The sequence below is a fragment of the Scyliorhinus torazame genome, chromosome 14 (genome assembly GCF_047496885.1).
Source record: "Scyliorhinus torazame isolate Kashiwa2021f chromosome 14, sScyTor2.1, whole genome shotgun sequence".
Classification (NCBI taxonomy): Eukaryota; Metazoa; Chordata; class Chondrichthyes; order Carcharhiniformes; family Scyliorhinidae; genus Scyliorhinus; species Scyliorhinus torazame.
The window spans coordinates 200,262,931-200,282,245 of record NC_092720.1 but is presented as its reverse complement, the minus strand read 5'-3'; the positions used below and the strand labels follow the sequence as shown (position 1 = coordinate 200,282,245).

The 19,315-nt window shown below is 47.6% G+C and overlaps 1 protein-coding gene across 1 annotated transcript; it reads left to right on the top strand.

Moving 5' to 3' along the window:
* The first annotated feature begins 2,863 nt into the window (after positions 1 to 2,863).
* LOC140389115 (zinc-binding protein A33-like) lies at positions 2,864 to 14,481 on the top strand. Its single transcript, XM_072473273.1, has 5 exons — positions 2,864 to 3,265; positions 3,639 to 3,734; positions 5,720 to 5,742; positions 5,827 to 5,945; positions 13,961 to 14,481. The coding sequence occupies exons 1-5, from the start codon at positions 2,864 to 2,866 to the stop codon at positions 14,479 to 14,481; spliced, it is 1,161 nt and encodes a 386-aa protein (XP_072329374.1).
* The last annotated feature ends 4,834 nt before the right edge of the window (positions 14,482 to 19,315 follow it).

Here is a 19,315-nt window from a genome sequence, read left to right as displayed (position 1 = left end):
CTACCGTTGTCACCGAGGAGATATATGGAGAGCCCGGTTGTACAGTCCACGGTTAGGGTGTGGAACCAGCTGAGGAGACAGTTTCGGATGGCGGGGATGTCGGTGCTAACATTGTTGTGTGTGAACCACGGATTCAAACCGGGGGAGACGGATGGCATGTACAGGAGGTGGAGAGAGGTGGGGTTGGTGAGGGCCAGGGATTTATATTTGGAGGAGAGGTTTGCCAGTTTGGGAGAGCTGCGGGAGAGGGGAGAGCTCCCGAGGGGAGTGATTTTAGGTATCTACAAGTGAGTGACTTTGCACGGATGGTGTGTAAAGAGTTCCCCAGGCTGCCGAAGTATGACCTATTGGAACGGCTGCTGCTTCCGGACAAGGAGGAGGAGGGTAGGATTGGGGACATATACGGGTGGCTGGGGGAGCAGGGGGAATGCACGTGATGAGGATTCAGGAGAAATGGGAGGAGGAGTTGGGGGAGAGATAAGGTGGAGAGTGAGGCGCTGGGCGGGGTGAATTTGACCTCTTGTGCGAGACTGAATTTGATACAGTTAAAGGTGGGATGGGATACAGTGAGTTACAGACTGGAATCTAATCGAGGGGTTCAGATGGTTTATATATAGAATAATGGATACCTGGGAGTGAGTTACAGACTGGAATCTAATCGAGGGGTTCAGATGGTTTATATAGAGAATAATGGATACCTGGGGGTGAGTCACAGACTGGAATCTAATCGAGGGGTTCAGATGGTTTGTATAGAGAATAGTGGGCAGCACTGTAGCACAGTGGTTAGCACTGTTGCTACACAGCTCCAGGGTCCCAGGTGCGATTCCCTGCTTGGGGCACTGTCTGGCACGTTCTCCCTGTGTCGGTGTGGGTTTCCTCCGGGTGCTCCGGTTTCCTCCCACAAGTCCCGAAAGATGTGCTGTTAGTTAATTTGGATATTCTGAATTCTCCCTCTGTGTACCCGAACAGGCGCCGGCATGTGGCGACTAAGGGCTTTTCACAGTAACTTCATTGCACTGTTAATGTAAGCCGACTTGCGACAACAATAAAGATTATTATTATTATATTTATGGCCTCACTCAAATCCGGCCTCCAACTGAAAGGCAGCTGACTGTGCAAGTGGTCATTCACAGTACTGCCAGCAGATGGCGGCGCTGCTCCATGTCAAGCCCTTCCAGCCAACATGGGGAAAGTGTGGGTCAGGATGAGAGACTGATAAATATTGGGAGACAGAAGGATTTTTGTATCCATGAAGTAGGAAAAGTTTTTTTAATGTATTTTATTCCAAATAAATTAAATAATACAAAAACATCAGCAACCTGGGGAACATCCTCCCCAGCACACAATGTTACAATCTGTACAAATGTTTCCATTTTACACATTCCCCCCGCGCGACGGACAATTCCTCAAACGTGGCCACCGACGATCCCCACCGTGTGGGGATCAGAATCCCCTCAGATATGGGAGTCACTGGGAAATCCAATCGGGAATTCAGGAGAAACATCTTTACCCAGAGAGTGATTAGAATGAGGAGGTCACTTTGTTCACTGAGAACAGGGCAGGGGACGCGGTTCAAATAGAGGGAGTGTGTCCTTGCCCAGCAGCTCAGGGCTGGACTCACTCTGACTGGGTTTGGGGATGGAGACGAGGCCCTTGTTTCAGGTGAAGCAATATTTTAAATCCGGGCTCGATGTACTCACAGTGACTCCCAGTGGGATTCAATGGAAAGGGATATTGTCCAGAATGTTCAACAAGAGGCTGATTCACTGTCTCCCATTGAGTGCTGCCACCCCAGTCGAATATCCTTTAATGAGCATCACTGTCTCAGTAACATGTCTTGTGAGATGATCACAAACTGTGGGTGAGGCAATCGCAGAATCAGCTTCACGATTTGTTCAAACTAACAGAAGATTAACAAGCGGATGGAGCAGGAGGTGAACAGGAATTTAAAGATGTTATTGTGCAGTCGATGTCCCAGTTCCAGATGTGTAAATGTGATCTAGTGACTGACGGAGCCTGTCCCTTCATCACCCTCCAGTAAATGGAAGCTCTGCCTAGGTAGGGTGTGTCTGTGTGTGTGTGTATGTCTCTGTGGGTATCTATGTGTGTCTGTCTGTGTGTGTGTGTGTCTCTGAGTGTGCCTGTCTGTCTCTGTCTGTTGTGTGTGTGTCTGTGTGTGTGAGGGTGTGTGTCAGGGTCTGACTGGGACTGAAGATCCCCCTCTGTACAGTTTGCAGCACGAACACTTTGATTCAGTCAGAGGCAACAACAAATTACATTTATATAGCACCTTCAATGCAGTGAAACATCCAAAGGGACTCGACAGCAGCGTAAATCAGACAACAACATTGAGACTGAATCTGTTGTTCGAGACGCTTCTCCCCACAGGCAGAGAATGTGCAGCATCTGAGAAATGAGCAGCTCCAACACAGCGTTGTTCCTCTTCACTCCAGTTACACAAACTCGGCACCAACTTTCCATCTTCCTGTCCAGAAGCTGATCGGAGAGGTTCAGGCAGGATTGAGGGGGGAAAGATGGGCCCGGATTTGGGAGGGAGAGAGACTCTCCAGGAATTTGGGGAACAAGGGGGAGGTTGGAGATGGGGGTGGACATTTTCGAAAAGATGTTTTTTGTAAGAATGAGGGTGAGATGGGGACAGGGTGGAGAGAGGATAAGGAGGGGCTCAGGGGTGAAGGAGGGGCTCCAGACACAATAATGGGGTCAGTTTGATTTAATTCCAAAGTTCCTGACACTGAGCGTGTCACTGATCACGTGAAGTGAAATCCAGGAAGTGCAGCCCTGAACAGTAATTGAAAGTGAAAGAGCTGGAACAGGGAAGGAGAGAGAGACTCTGAGCACTGGGATGGCATCTCCAGATCTCACACAGGAACTAACCTGTCCCATCTGTCTGGAGATATTCACCCAGCCGGTGACTCTGGAATGTGGACATCATTTCTGCAGCTCCTGCATCTCTCAGAGTTGGCAGAAGGTCCCGGGCGATGTTTCCTGCCCCCAGTGTCGACAGGTCTTCACCCAGAGGAACATCAGGCCTGCTCTGACCCTGAGTAACGTCGTGGAGAGGTTCAGAGAGCAGAAGGTGAAGGTGACACAGCCACAGGAGGAGTTTTACTGTCAGGAACACGAAGAGAAGCTGAAACTCTTCTGTGAAGATGAACACAAAGCGATCTGTCTGGTGTGTGGGATGTCCAGAGCTCATAAGACGCACAGTGTGATCCCAATAAAGGAGGCAGCCCAGATATACAAGGTACTGGATCACTGCTACTGACACAGGTAGATGGGGAAGAGGGACAGGGTGTAAGTAATAGAGAGAGAGAGTGTTTGTCGAATGTGGGAAGGGGAAGAGAGGGCAGGAGAGAAAGGGGTAGGGAAGGGGAGAAGAATGTAAGAGAGGGTTGGAACGAGGAAAGGATTGATTGAGGAGGGGAATTAACCTGGAGGAGGATAATTGTAACAAACAGAATTAACCCACAGCTTCTACTTTGTTTATTGAGTGTCAATCCTGAGAATATCTCCTTCTCTACCTCACTAGTCTCACTCTATTTAAAACAGCAAACTCCTCCAGAATGTGACAATGATTGTTTCCTTTGACAAACCCCTTTGTGTCCTTTCTGTCTCAGAACAAGTTAGAAACATCATTGGAAACTCTGCAGAAGCAAATGGACCTCAGTCTCCACAGTAAAAGAGAACGAGAGGATGGGATTTTACACATGAAGGTAGGAGACTGGCCTTTAGGCTTTGTGTAAACTTCCCTGTGTTTGTTATTGAGAGTGAGTGAGCTTCTCACACAGTCAGAGAGAGAGTTTTACTGAATAAAATGCTGCTGCTCCAAAGTACACTGTGGGCTGCTCCCCGAACTGCAAGATAAGGGAGCGTCTGCAAATTGCAGATTATTATGACAGTGTGAAAATGTCTTATTTTCTCTCTCAAACCAATCCCATCAATTGATTAAATAAATCTTGTTTGTAACTCACTCCCGTGTATCCATTATTCTATATATAAACCATCTGAACCCCTCGATTAGATTCCAGTGTGTAACTCACTCCCAGGTATCCATTATTCTATATATAAACCATCTGAACCACTCGATTAGATTCCAGTCTGTAACTCACCCCCAGGTATCCATTATTCTATATATAAACCATCTGAACCCCTCGATTAGATTCTAGTCTAAAACTCACCCCCAGGTATCCATTATTCTATATATAAACCATCTGCATTCCGCGATTAGATTCCACTCGGTGATTCAGTCCATGATGTCTGTTATTTAATGATAAACTATTGGAATCACTGAATCATGTTTGTAAATCACTCCCACACAGCCAAAGTTCCATCAAACTGTTCAGCAGGCAGTGAGCTGTTATTATTTGTTATCCTTGCTGGATATCAATTTTTATCCCAGGGTCACTGGGATTATAAACGTTTTTTATTCCGTTCTGTATTCAATCTGTTCCAGGCTGAAGTTGACAGACTGAGAAATGAAATCAACAGTGAATTTGAAAAGATGCACAAGTTCCTGGTTGAGAAGGAGGAGCTGCTGAAAGCAGAGTTGGAGAGAAAAAGCAATAAAATAATAGAGGAAATGGAGCAGAACTTAACCAAAACCATGGCTGAAATGTCTTCACTTGAAGGAGCAATAAGAGATCTAAAATCGAGGCTGGAGGTACAAGAGGCCCCAGAGTTCCTCAAGGTACAAAATCTCTTTGTCTTGTCCAGTGAAACATTCCAGAGACTGAGGGCGGGCACTCTGACCTTTAACCTCTGGGATTTGGCAAGGCCTCAGTCTGATAGGTTGGGTGATTGTTTCTTTCTGCTGTCAGTAAGGGTCCAATGGGGAATGAGGTGAGATAATCTCAGTGTGATTCCGATACTCAGTGTAACCACGGCACTGATTGATGATTGGACTCAGAGAGAGCTGGGCTGGGAACTGGAGACGTTTACACTGCTGCCCATGGAGTTCTACTGAGGACGGGGTTAAGATGCGTTGTTAATGTGGAGTCGGTAGATCTTTATTGAGCTATGGGTTTGCTGTTCCTGATCCTGCGAACGCTGGATTCAAATGAAGCCTCAGCCAGCAATAGTGTTGGGATTAATATCGGGGATGGACAAGAGACACAAATTAGAGGATGTCTCGGAGGGTTGTGGAGCTGGAGGAGATTACAGAGATCGGGAGGAGTGAGGCCATGGAGGAATTTGAAAACAAGGATGAGAATTTTCAACGTCAATACGTTGTTGAACCGGGAGCCAATGTAGTTCACCAACCACAGGGGTGATGGGGGCTACGGTTAGAGAGATAAGAGTGGGAACTGTGCGGGCAGAACACCCAGCTGGACAACAGTGGAGAGGCGGTGGAGGAGGATGGTGTGATCGACCGTGTCAAAGGTTGCAGACTGATCGAGAATAATGAGGAGGTGAGAGGGGTGAAGATGTAGATTTAAAGGAGAGACAATCCCAGCTAACATGGGGACCAGGAGGGGAGGTTGGGAGATCAGTAATTTGGGGAAGAGGATGGAGGGGACAGGAGGTGGGTCTGATGACCAGGATGAGTTCAGAGAGGGAATGAAAGGAAAAAGTAAAAGTTATTTTCTATCTGATTCCTTGTCTCGATTCTGTCCCTCTTCATAATTTCTACTCGGGATTTACAGCAACAAGAACTCTTTAATCTGACTCGATCATATCTATTCTGTTTCTTTCCCCTCAGGATATTCAGGACCTGTTGATGAGGTAAGCAGGTTTAAAGAAACAGTTTTGTGATGTGATCACTGCTGTCTCTCTAACACACACTGATTTCCAGACCTGTTTTTACAGGAGTCAGATGGAGTTTCACAAGCCTGGAACTGTCTCCACTCAGTTACCTGCGGATATCGCTGGTGAACCAGTCAAATACATCAATCTGTGGAGGGAAATGAGGGCAGTGATTTCTCCAGGTATCATTCTCTGTATATTACCGTCTCCCTGCTGTTATCCAAGTGATTAATGAGGTTTGACACACTGATGAAATGATCAGAAGGAATAAGTCCAGCCCAGTGAACCTGCTCTGATTTTTGATAAGATCATGTCTGATCGAATTGTGGCCTTTACTCCACTTTCCTGCCTGTCCCAGATGACCCTTAACCCCCTTGTTTTTAAAAAAAAAAATCTTTTTATTCTCCTCCATTTTTCACATTTTCTCCCACATTTACATCCATCAACAATAAACAATAATCAGTAAGATATGTCAGTCCCCATAATAACAACGATCCCATCCGCCCACCAACCCCCAAACCTCAACCCGCCTGTTTACATAAACAAACGACAAAAAGAAATCAGGGATTACCCGTAGTCACCCTTAATCTTACACAGCTCCCACCCCCCCCCCTCCCCCCCACCCCAACCGCAGGTCTCCAGCTCCTCCCGTCCACTGCCTCTTGTTAAACTCCTCCTCCCAACCTTGGTTCCTTCCCCCCAACTTTCCACCCCGGCTAGACCACTCGGACCCTGCTCTGCCAGGCTCCGATGGCCGCAGCCCCTCCCCCCACCTCCCGTTCACTGGCCGGCTTAAACCGGCCAGCATGGAGGCCCCCGCCCGGGTCCCTTTCCCACTTGCCCGGCCCCAGGAAAGCCCAAAGATCCCCTTTTAGCACACAAACCCCGCATATCCACCTACACCCCAAAGAACTCTCATTTCGAGTGAAAGTCCCGTCCCTTCCGTTGTCCAAATACCACTTTGGCTCCTTTAATCTCTACACCCGCGTACTACTACTCCAGTGATACAAAAAAGAAGAAAATACAGTCATGAGGTTACATCGGCACATGGCCATTCCTCAATTTGTCAGTTCTGCCACAGTCCTTCTGCTTTCGCAAACTCCTCCGCTGCTTCCGCCGTTCCAAAATAAAAGTCCCTGAGCTTGTAAGTCACCCTCAGCTTAGCTGGATATACAATGCCGCACCACACCTTGCTAATGTACAGTGCCCTCTTCACCCGGTTGAAGGCAGCCTGCCTCCTTGCTAGCTCCACCGTAAAGTCCTGGTATACACGTATACCAGCTCCAGCCCACTGCACCACCCGCTTCTGCTTGGCCCAACTCAGGACCTTCTCCTTCACCCTGTACCTACGGAAGCACAGAGTCACTGCCCTTGGCGGCTCACTCGCCTTTGGTACAGGCCTCCACGACCGATGAGCCCAATCCAGTTCATATCGGGAGGAATCCTCCCCCTCCCCCAATAGTTTCGCCAGCATCGCGGCAAAATACTCAGTCAGCTTCGGTCCTTCAACTCCTTCGGGCAGCCCCACAATCCTCAAATTCTGTCGCCTGGATCTGTTTTCCAGGTCTTCCATTTTTCCTCACAGATACTTGTTAATGTCCATCACCTTCCGCATCTCTTTCCCCATCGAGGCAAGTTGATCACCGTGCTGCAATAACGTCTCCTCCACTTCCTTCAGCGCCTCCCCTTGCTCTCGCACCTCCGCCACTGCGCTCGCCACCTCCGTCCTCACCGGGGAAACCGCCTCCTCCACCAGCACACTCAAAACCTCCCTCATCTCCTTCCTCACCGTCTCCATGCATTTCGCAATCTGCGCCAACTACTTTTCAAATTCCGCAGCCATCGCCTTAGTTATTTCTTCAGCCGTAAGCAGTGGGGCCTTCCCTGGTGCTCCAGCCCCCATTTTTCCTGGTGACCCCGCGGTGACCTTTCCACTCCCCGACGGACCTCCAGCTGTTTTTTTTCCGGCCGTTTTCTTTCTCACCCTCGACATTTTTCTTTGTTCTTTTTTTCCTCCTGTGTCTTCACTGTGCCTCCTCTGTGCCTTCTCCCTGCTTCTGCCGCCTCCGCGGACCCTGGGACCGGGCTTAAAGCCCCGAAAATGCCGTTGCCGAACGGGAGCACTCCATTTTGCGGCCGCCTCCCGCCCGCCATCACCGCAAGTCCCTTAACCCCCTTGTTGATCAACAATCTATCAAACTCGGTCATGAATCAATGACCCAGCCTCTGCTGGTCTCTGTGGTAGAGAATTCCAAAGACTAATAACCCTCTCCGAGAAGGAATTCCTCCTCATCTCTGTCTTAAGTAGAGGCCCCTTCATTTGATGCTGTGTCACCAACACCTCGCTTACCCCAGAGATCAAACATCCTCCCAGCATCTACCCTGACGAAGGAATCCCCTCAGAATGTTATGTTTCAATAAGATAACCTCTTATTCTTCTAAACTACAGACCACAGTACAGACCAACCTGCTCAACCTTTCCTCATAGAATAATCCCTTCACCAGGAATCAGCCCAGTGAATCTTCTCTGAACTGTGTCCAATGAGAGTCTCTCCCTCCTGATGTAAGGAGATCAGATCTGAACACAGTACTCAAGCTGCAGTCTCACCAATCCCCTGTACAGTTGCAGCACGTCTTCCCTACTCTACACTCCATCCCTTTTCCAATAAAGGCCAACATTCCATTTGTTTTCCTCGTTCCTTGCTGTACCTGGACACTAACTTTTAGTGATTGATGTACAAGGTCCCCCAGATCCCTCTGTACTGCAGCATTCTGCCGTCTCTATTGAAATAATTTGCTGCTTTTTCTATTCTTCCTTCCAAGGTGGACAACCTCACATTTTCCCACTTTATACTCCCTCTGCTAAATCTTTGTCCACTCACTCAACCGGTCTATATCCCTCCGCAGAACCATTGTATCCTCCTCACAACTTCAAGACCTAACTTTGTGGCATCAGACAATTTAGCTCCAGTACATTCGGTTTCTTCATCCAATCAGGAATATTGATCATAAATAGTTGTATCCCCATCATTGATCAGTAATCTCGGGAATTTGCAAAGATTACAACCAATGCATCCACTTTCTCTCCAGCCCCGCCTTTAAAATCCTGGGATGCAGGACATCAGGTCCAGGGGACAAGTTGCCTTAAATCCCATTAGTTTTCCAGATACTTTTTCTCTGGTGATCATGATTGTTTTATGTTTATCCCTCCCTTTTCCCTCCTGCTTTTCCCCAACACTGGATGACCCCAAGTGTTATTCTCTGTATCTTGTTGGGTATTTTTCTTTCCCCAGGTTATAAGAAAACATTTAACGATATTCTGTCATTTCTAAGGGACATTGCCAGACCTCCGCACAGAGCGCCGATTGGTCCCCACATGCCCCGTTGTCAACACTGATACACTCGGGCAACACGATGGCACAGTGGTTAGCATTGCTGCCTGACGGCGCCGAGGTCCCAGGTTCGATCCCGGCTCTCGGTCACTGTCCGTGTGGAGTTTTTACATTCTCCCCGTGTTTGCGTGGGTTTCGCCCCCACAACCCAAAATATGTGCAGGGTAGGTGGATTGGCTACGCTAAATTGCCCCTCAATAAAAAAAAACAAAAAAACACTGATACACTTCCCCTCTCTCCGTATACCAATCACCATGACTACATTCTGTCCCCTTCTGTGACCAAGGACAGGAACTCCCAACTTAGGCAGACTTCACCTTCTGTCTCTTCCTCAGGATTTTGTCTTGTAGCAAATGGAATTCGGATCAGAGAAGTGTGAGGTTAATGTATTGGGAGGGGGAAGATCTGGCAAGGGAATAGACAGTAAGTGGTAAGATAGCGAGAGTTGTGGAGGAACAGAGGGAGCTTTGAATTTATGTCCACAGGTTCAGGACAGGGGGATAATGTTGTGAAGATAACACAACGGATATTTTCCTCTACTGACCTCGGAATAGAAAATAAGAGCAGAGAGGTAATGTAGGAACTTTATTAAACACTAGTTAGTCTACAACTAGAGTACTTTGTATCTTTCTGGTCAGTGTGCTGGAGAGGTTACCGAGGAGATTTATGATGGTGTTGGATGGGTCAGAGAACTTGAGTTCTGCGTTATGATTGGATGGATTGGGATTGTTTTCATTGGATCAGAGAAGGCTGAGGGGAGATTTAATTGATGTGTATAAAATTAAGAATGTCCTGATTGGAAAAGCCCCGAGTTCCATTGTCTCGGTGTCCATGATCATAGAGAGTAGATACAGGGTAAGAGGGAGGAGGGTGAAAGGGGATTATTTTCACTCAGGGTGTGGTCTGGATCTGGGAAAGGAAGATTGAGGCAGAAACCCTCGTCACATTTATAAAGTAATCAGATCAACACTCCAGGTGCCGTAACCGACAGGGTTACGGAGCAGGAACTGGAAACCGGGATTGGGCTGGAGAATTCATTTGCAGCCGAATCAGGTTGGTCTGGAATGGTCTCTTTCTGTGAATCCCAGAATGTTTACAAAACAGGAGGAAACCAATCGGCCCATTGTGTTCCTGCTAGCTCGTTGCAAGATCAACTCCCCAGGGCCGTTCCTTCACCTTTTCTCTGTAACTCTGCAGATTATATAGATACATAGATACATAGAAGATAGGAGCAGGAGGAGGCCTTTTGGCCCTTCAAGCCTGCTCCGCCATTCATCACGATCATGGCTGATCATCCAACTCAATAGCCTAATCCTGCTTTCTCCCCATAGCCTTTGAACCCATTATCCTCAAGTGCTATATCCAGCCGCCTCTTGAATATATTCAATATTTTAGCATCAATTACTTCCTGTGGTAATGAATTCCACAGGCTCACCACTCTGGGTGAAGAATTGTCTCCTTATCTCTGTCCGAAATGATTTATCCTGAATCTTCAGACTGTGGCCCCTGGTTCTGGACACACCCATCATTGGTAACATCTTCCCTGCATCTACCCTGTCTAGTCCTGTTCGAATTTTATAAGTCTCTATGAGATCCCCCCTCATTCTTCTGAACTCCAGCGAAAACAATCCCAACCTCGTCAATCCCTCCTCATATGACAGTCCCGCCATCCCCGAAATCAGTCTGGTAAACCTTTGTTACACTCCCTCGAGACCAGAACATCCTACCTCAAAGAAGACCAAAACTGCACACAATACCCAGGTGTGGCCTCACCAAGGCCCTGTACAATTGCAGCAACACATTCCTGCTTCTGTACTCGAAATCTCTCACAATGAAGGCCAACATACCATTAGCCTTCTTTACCGCCTGCTGCACCTGCATGCTTACCTTCAGCGACTGGTGCACAAGGACATCCAGGTCCTTCTGCACACTCCCCTCTCCCAATTTACAACCATTCAGGGAGTAATCTGCCTTCCTGTTTTTGCTTCCAAAGTGAATAACATCAGACATATCCAAATTACACTCCATCTGCCATTGATTTGCCCACTCGCCCAACCTGTCCAGATCTTGCTGTAGCATCCCTGAATCGTCGTCACAGTTCACAGTTTGAAGAATAAAGGGTTATGGTGTTTGGGTGGAAAATTGGAGCTGAGTCCACAAAAGATCAGCCATGATCTCATTGAATAACGGAGCAGGCTCGAAGGGCCAGGTGGCCTACTCCTGCTCCTAGTTCTTATGTTATGTTCACCCTCCCACCCAACTTGATATTGTCTTGAAACTTTGAGATGTTACATTTTGTTCCCTCATCTAAATCATTCATATATATTGTGAATAGCTGCGATCCCAGCACCGATCCCTGTGGTACCCCAGGAGTTACTGCCTGCCAATTTGAAAAGGACCCATTAATCCCCACTCTTTGTTTCCTCACTGCCAACCAGTTTTCTATCCACGTCAATAGATTTCCCCCAATCCCATGCGCTTTAATTTTGCACAATAAACTCTTATACGGGACTTTGTCAAACGCCTTCTGAAAGTCCAAATGTACCACATCGACTGCCTCCCCCTTGTCAACTGTACTGGTTACATCTTCAAAGAATTCCAGTAGATTTGTCAAGCATGATTTTCCCTTCATAACTCCACGCTGACTCTGCCTGATCCTGACGTTGATTGTTCCTCTTCAGTTAATGATTCAATTCCATATGAAAGCTGTGATTCAATCTGATTCCATCACAGTACATTCCTGACCCTAAACACTCGCTGTGTGAAAAGGTTTTCCCTCACGCTAAAAGGGCTACTTTTTGTTGATCTGCTTAAATTCTGTGTCCTCTGGTTCTCTTCTCTCAGTGGAACCACCTCAGCTTCACTAATGTGTGTCCGTAACTGAAGTTCCTCCTCCCAGGAATCATTGTGGTGAATGTTCCCTGCACTCTCTCTAATGCCCTCACATCCTCCCTCAAGTGTGTTGCCCAGAACAGAGTTGAGGATTAACCAGTGTTTTGTACAGATATAATTTTGTCACTCTATTCTGCGTTAATAAAGCCTAAGATGCTGCATTCTTATTAATCGCTCTCTCAACTTGTTCTGTCACCCGCTAATTGTGAACTGATGTTCTGTACATTAAGGTTTAGGTCATTAAGTTACACAGGAAGAGTCAGGGTGTGAACACTGACCCCTGTGAACACTAATGTATATCTATGTCCAGTCTGAACAACCAACAACTGTCATTCACCCCATTCCATATCCATGTTGCTACTGTCCTCGTTATTCTGGACATTTTCTAGGTTTCTGTCTGTTAGGGCCATGTTGCCATGGAGACAGGGAACATACGAGGAGATTAAAGAACAAAACCGTGCATTGAGATAACTGAAGTAACTTCTCCGTCATTTAGATGTGAATTTTCCACTGGGATCACTCCTTCCGACTGTGAATGGAATTCCCAGTGGGAATGTTGTCCGTGTTATCCCATCACTGAGTCAGAAAGCTGTAGATTTCTGTCCCATGCCAGAATCTGGAGCAGAAATATATATTGGGGCAGCACGGTAGCATTGTGGTTAGCACAATTGCTTCACAGCTCCAGGGTCCCAGGTTCGATTCCGGCTTGGGTCACTGTCTGTGCGGAGTCTGCACATCCTCCCCGTGTGTGCGTGGGTTTCCTCCGGGTGCTCCGGTTTCCTCCCACAGTCCAAAGATGTGCCGGTTAGGTGGATTGGCCATGATAAATTGCCCTTAGTGTCCAAAATTGCCCTTAGTGTTGGGTGGGGTTACTGGGTTATGGGGACAGGGTGGAGGTGTTGACCTTGGGTAGGGTGCTCTTTCCAAGAGCCGGTGCAGACTCGATGGGCCGAATGGCCTCCTTCTGCACTGTAAATTCTATGATAATCTATGAAAGTGCAGACTGACAATCCCAGCGCGGTACTGAGGAAGTGCTGCAGTGTTGGAGGAGCCTCTTTCAGGTGAGACTTTACCCCTTCTCAGCTGGGGGTCAATGATTCCGTGGCAGGAGTTTGAAGAGGAGGAGGAGAGCTCACCCCCTTGTCCTGACTGAGATCTCGGAGGGGGTTGTAGGGCTGGAGGAGGAGAGCTCACCCCCTTGTCCTGACTGAGATCTCGGAGGGGGTTGTAGGGCTGGAGGAGGAGAGTCACCCCCTTGTCCTGACTGAGATCTCGGAGGGGGTTGTAGGGTTGGAGGAGGTGACAGACGTACAGAGTGTGGGGAGGCCGTGTAGACATTTAATTTTGAGACATCCCTGTGTCAGAAGCCGATGAGGGTCAGTGAGAGTGCGCTCGGGGGAGTGGGAAAGGTGAGGGGGGCACGTGTGGTTGGTGATGGGTGTCTGGGTCTTGGTGGAATTAGACGGTGGGCACAGAATTTGGATGAGCTCGAGTTTCCGTTTCTGGTTCTGCGTTGAAAATAAATGAACATCTGGACTCCCCCTTGACTGATGTGTACAGGAATGTGAGAGAGTTAATGCTTCAATCCCATTCACACGTTGAAAAATGCGTCAACACTGTCCACAAAAGTTCACAACAGGCTGGACTCAGAGCGGTGACCGAGTTCCCACAACTTGTCTTAACCGAGGTCTTGTATTGGAGAGAGATCTTTATTCTCAGTGAATTGATGCTGATCTGAGCCGAGTGAATGGAGCTGAGGGAAGGGGGAGAAATTTCTTCACACACTCTGTCCCTGAGCTTCCACAGTTCCTGGGCTGAGGAAAGTGGTGATGTCCCATCACCGTCTGTACACGTCTCGTCATTCACTCCTGTTTTTCTCACAGTAACAGCTTCCCAATTATGTTCTCTTCCAGTTCCAGCAAGTCTCACCCTGGACCCGGTGACAGCAAACAACCAGCTCATCATTTCCCAGGAACTGACTATTGTGAAGTTCGGAAATGAACAGCAAAGTCGATTTTATAATCCGGAAAGATTTAGTACATATATGTATGTGTTGAGCTCCCAGAGTTTCACATCAGGGAGACACTACTGGGAGGTGGGTCTTGGACACAAGCCTTACTGGGTTGTGGGTGTCTGCAGAGAGTCTGTCAACAGGAAAGCAAACATCACACATTCACCTGAGAATGGATTCTGGGTCATCGCCCGATTGGCAGACTGCAAATCATTGAAAATCCCAGATGTCATCTCCCAGCTGAAAGTGAAACCCCGGAAGTTGGGAATTTACCTGGATTATGAGGGAGGACAGGTGTCATTTTACGATGCTGAGGACATGTCTCACCTGTACACCTTCACTGACACATTCACCGAGAAACTCTACCCCGCCTTCAATCCCTGTCGTAATAACTCTGACCCACTGACCCTGCTCACTGGGTAACACAGTGGGACACGTTTTGGGAGGTCGGAGTTTTAGTGAGAAGCCTGATTCACTGTCTGAACAGCTCATGTTGTCCTGATTCTCTGCTGTGTGCTGTCAGGGGGTGAGTGTGTTTCTGTATTGTTTATTCTGTAAATTTAACTCAGATTCTCCACCCATCCCACTGTCCCTCTCTGAATCAAATGGGACCCATAAACACTGGACTGGTATAGAATGAAGCAAAATCTCCTGAATTGTGGTAACTGTGCCCAGCTCTCGAACAATTCATTGTGAATCTTTATTTTGTTTCCTCCCTTGAATAAATATTTTATTTGAAGACGGGACTGACACCTGGTGTGATGATTATTGATCCAGTGAATGAGCAGAAAGAATGTTTTCTCTCCTGTCTGGGATGTGGATGTCGCTGGCTGAGCCCTCGTTGCCCATCCCTAATTGCCCTTGAGAAGGTGGTGTAGGTACACCCACAGTGCTGTTAGGGAGGGAGTTCCAGGATTCTGACCCAGTGACAGTGAAGGAACGGCCGATATGTTTCCCAGTCGGGATGGTGAGTGACTGGAAGGGAACCTCCAGGTGGTGGTATCAGGAATGAGAATATCAGAATAGGTTCCGGAGTAGGACATGTGACCATTCAGTAAGATCCTGTCTGAACATCAACACCGACTCCACTTTCCCATCCTATCCCTTCATTCTCTTTGCACTCATGAATATACCGATCTCTGTGTGGAATATACTCACTGACATCTCGCCGAGGGAGAGAATCCCAAAGATTCACAACTCTCTCTGAGGGAAGGAATTTCTCCTCATCTCAGTCTTAAATGGACGACCCTTTATCCTGATTCTGTGACCCCCTCGTTCTAGACCAGTGTCAGCATCTATCCTTAGAGAATTGTATATGTTTCAATAAGATCACCCATTATTCTTTTAAACCTCAAAGAATATAGATCGATCCAACTCAATCCTTCCTCATATCAGAAAACCCTTTCATCCCAAGTATCAATTCCGAGAACCTTCATTGCTCCCTCTAAGGTAAGTACATGTTTCCTCAGGTACGGAGACTAAAACTGTCCAAAATCCTCCAGCTGTGACCACACTCAATCCCTGTTACTTTGCAGCAAGACTTATAGTCTTATACTTCAGCCCCGTTGTAGTAAAGGCTAAGATACCATTTACCTTCCTAATAGTTCACTGTATCTGCTTGCTAACTTTCTCTGTTTCAGCTAATTTAGGGGGGTTGCCATTTAGGGGAGGTAGGGATAGGTTTAGGTATCTGGGGGTCCAGGGGAGTGGGCGACACTGCATAAGTGGAACTTAACAAAGTTGGTGGAGTAGATAAAGGAGGACTTTAGGAGGTGGGATACACAGCACCTGATGCTGGCGGGAGGGGTCCAAGTGGTTAAGATGAATGTCTTGCCAAGGTTTTTATTTGTATTTCAGATGCTCCCGATTCTTATTCCGAAGGCCTCCGGAATTTGGTCAACGTAATTTCGGAGTTTATTCGGGCGGGGAAGGTGAAAGGGGGAAGTGGGCTGTGATACAGAGGCAGGGAGAGAAAGGGGACTTGGCGTTACCGCACCTGCTGCACTATTACCTCATACGCTGCAGGAAAGGATGTCCCAAAGCGTGGTACATTGGCGAGACCATGCAGACGCTGCGACAACGAATGAACGGACATCGTGCAACAATCACCAGGCAGGAATGTTCCCTTCCAGTCGGGGAACACTTCAGCAGTCAAGGGCATTCAGCCTCTGATCTCCGGGTAAGCGTTCTCCAAGGCGGCCTTCAGGACGCACGACAACGCAGAATCGCTGAGCAGAAGCTTATAGCCAAGTTCCGCACACATGAGTGCGTCCTCAACCGGGAGCTGGGATTCATGTCGCATTACATTCATCCCCCACCACCTGGCCTGCAAAATCCTACCAACTGTCCTGGCTTGACACAATTCACACCTCTTTAACCTGGGGTTACCCCATCTCTGGATCTGTAAAGATTTAATCACCTGCTAATGCTCGCATTCCAAGCATTGTCTGGCATCTTTGAATCTGTCTATATATATGTTTCTGGAACATACTTCTTCATTCATCTGAGGAAGGAGCAGCGCTCCGAAAATTAGTGACATCGAAACAAACCTGTTGGACTTTAACCTGGTGTTGTAAAAATTCTTACTGCACTATTATTGGGTGGTGAATGTGGAGAAAGTGAGGTGATAGTGGGAGGGAGAGAGGCCAGAATGGGTTAGGGTGGAGGAGGAGTCCTGTCGGGGGCCCAGATTCAGGGCCATGGTAACGGTGGCACTACCGTTGTTACCGAGGAGATATATGGAGAGCCCGGTTGTACAGTCCACGGTTAGGGTGTGGAACCAGCTGAGGAGACAGTTTCGGACGGAGGGGATGTCGGTGCAAACACTGTTGTGTGTGAACCACGGATTCAAACCGGGGGAGACGGATGGCATGTACAGGAGGTGGAGAGAGGTGGGGTTGATGAGGGCCAGGGATTTATATTTGGAGGAGACGTTTGCCAGTCTGGGAGAGCTGTGGGAGAGTGGAGAGCTCCCGAGGGGGGAGTGATTTTAGGTATCTACAAGTGAGAGACTTTGCACGGATGGTGTGTAAAGGGTTCCCCAGGCTGCCGAAGTATGTCCCATTGGAACGGCTGCTGCTTCCGGACATGGAGGAGGAGGGTAGGATTGGGGACATCTCCGGGTGGCTGGGGAAGCAGGGGGAATGCACGTGATGAGGATTCAGGAGAAATGGGAGGAGGAGTTGGGGGAGAGATACGGTGGAGAGTGAGGCGCTGGGTGGGGTGAATTTGACCTCTTGTGCGAGACTGAGTTTGATACAGTTAAAGGTGGGATGGGATACAATGAGTTACAGACTGGAATCCAATCGAGGGGTTCAGATGGTTTATATATAGAATAATGGATACCTGGGAGTGAGTTACAGACTGGAATCTAATCGAGGGGTTCAGATGGTTTATATATAGAATAATGGATACCTGGGAGTGAGTTACAGACTGGAATCTAATCGAGGGGTTCAGATGGTTTATATATAGAATAATGGATACCCGGGAGTGAGTTACAGACTGGAATCCAATCGAAGGGTTCAGATGGTTTATATATAGAATAATGGATACCTGGGAGTGAGTTGCAGACTGGAATCTAATCGAGGGGTTCAGATGGTTTATATAATGAATAATGGATACCTGGGAGTGAGTTACAGACTGGAATCTAATCAAGGAGTTCAGATGGTTTATATATAGAATAGTGGATACCTGGGAGTGAGTGCCAGACTGGAATCTAATCGAGGGGTTCAGATGGTTTATATATAGAATAATGGATACCTGGGAGTGAGTTACAGACTGGAATCTAATCGAGGGGTTCAGATGGTTTATATATAGAATAATGGATACCAGGGAGTGACTTACAGACTAGAATCTAATCGAGGGGTTCAGATGGTTTGTATAGAGAATAGTGGGCAGCACTGTAGCACAGTGGTTAGCACTGTTGCTACACAGCTCCAGGGTCCCAGGTGCGATTCCCTGCTTGGGGCACTGTCTGGCACATTCTCCCTGTGTCGGTGTGGGTTTCCTCCGGGTGCTCCGGTTTCTTCCCACAAGTCCCGAAAGATGTGCTGTTAGTTAATTTGGATATTCTGAATTCTCCCTCTGTGTACCCGAACAGGTGCCGGAATGTGGCGATAAGGGGCTTTTCACAGTAACTTCATTGCAGTGTTAATGTAAGCCGACTTGTGACAATAATAAAGATTATTATTATTATATTTATGGCCTCACTCAATCCGTTCTCCAACTGAAAGGCAGCTGACAGTGCAAGTGGACAGTCACAGTACTGCCAGCAGATGGCGGCGCTGCTCCATGTCAAGCCCTTCCAGCCAACATGGGGAAAGTGTGGGTCAGGATGAGAGAGATCAAGGGGGGATTTCAGGAAACGCTTCTTCACACAAAGGTTACAAAACCAAGGTGAGTAAATGTTGGTCAGATACAGATCAGCTATGAGCTGACTGAATGGTGGAACAGGCTGGAGGGGCTCAATACCCAACATGTTCTGTAAAATTATCACTTTGACACGAGGATCTCAGGATATCTTTAAAAGATGAGAGACTGATAAATATTGGGAGTCAGAAGGATTTTTGTATCCATGAAGTAGAAAAAGTTTTTTTAATGTATTTTATTCCAAATAAATTAAATAATACAAAAACATCAGCAACCTGGGGAACATCCTCCCCAGCACACAATGTTACAATCTGGACAAATGTTTCCATTTTACACATTTCCCACCGCGCGACGGACTATTCCTCAAACGTGGCCACCGACGGTCCCCACCGTTTGGGGATCAGAATCCCCTCAGATATGGGAGTTACTGAGAAATCCAATCGGGAATTCAGGAGAAACATCTTTACCCAGAGAGTGATTAGAATGAGGAGGTCACTGCCCTTCACTGAGAACAGGGCAGGGAACGCGGTTCAAATAGAGGGAGTGTGTCCTTGCCCACCAGCTCAGGGCTGGACTCACTCTGACTGGGTTTGGGGATGGAGACGAGGCCCTTGTTTCAGGTGAAGCAATATTTTAAATCCGGGCTCGATGTACTCACAGTGACTCCCAGTGGGGGCCAATGGAAAGGGATATTGTCCAGAATGTTCAACAAGAGGCTGATTCACTGTCTCCCATTGAGTGCTGCCACCCCAGTCGAATATCCTTTTCATGAGCATCACTGTCTCAGTAACATGTCTTGTGAGATGATCACAAACTGTGGGTGAGGCAATAGCAGAATCAGCTTCACGATTTGTTCAAGCTAACAGAAGATTAACAAGCGGATGGAGCA

Bases quoted from the DNA above. Each gene is read 5' to 3' on its own strand.
- LOC140389115 (XM_072473273.1), top strand. From the start codon at position 2,864: ATGGCATCTCCAGATCTCACACAGGAACTAACCTGTCCCATCTGTCTG. The intron at 3,266-3,638 runs GTACTGGATCAC...TTTCTGTCTCAG, and splicing joins AGGCAGCCCAGATATACAAG to AACAAGTTAGAAACATCATT. The intron at 5,743-5,826 runs GTAAGCAGGTTT...CTGTTTTTACAG, and splicing joins ATTCAGGACCTGTTGATGAG to GAGTCAGATGGAGTTTCACA.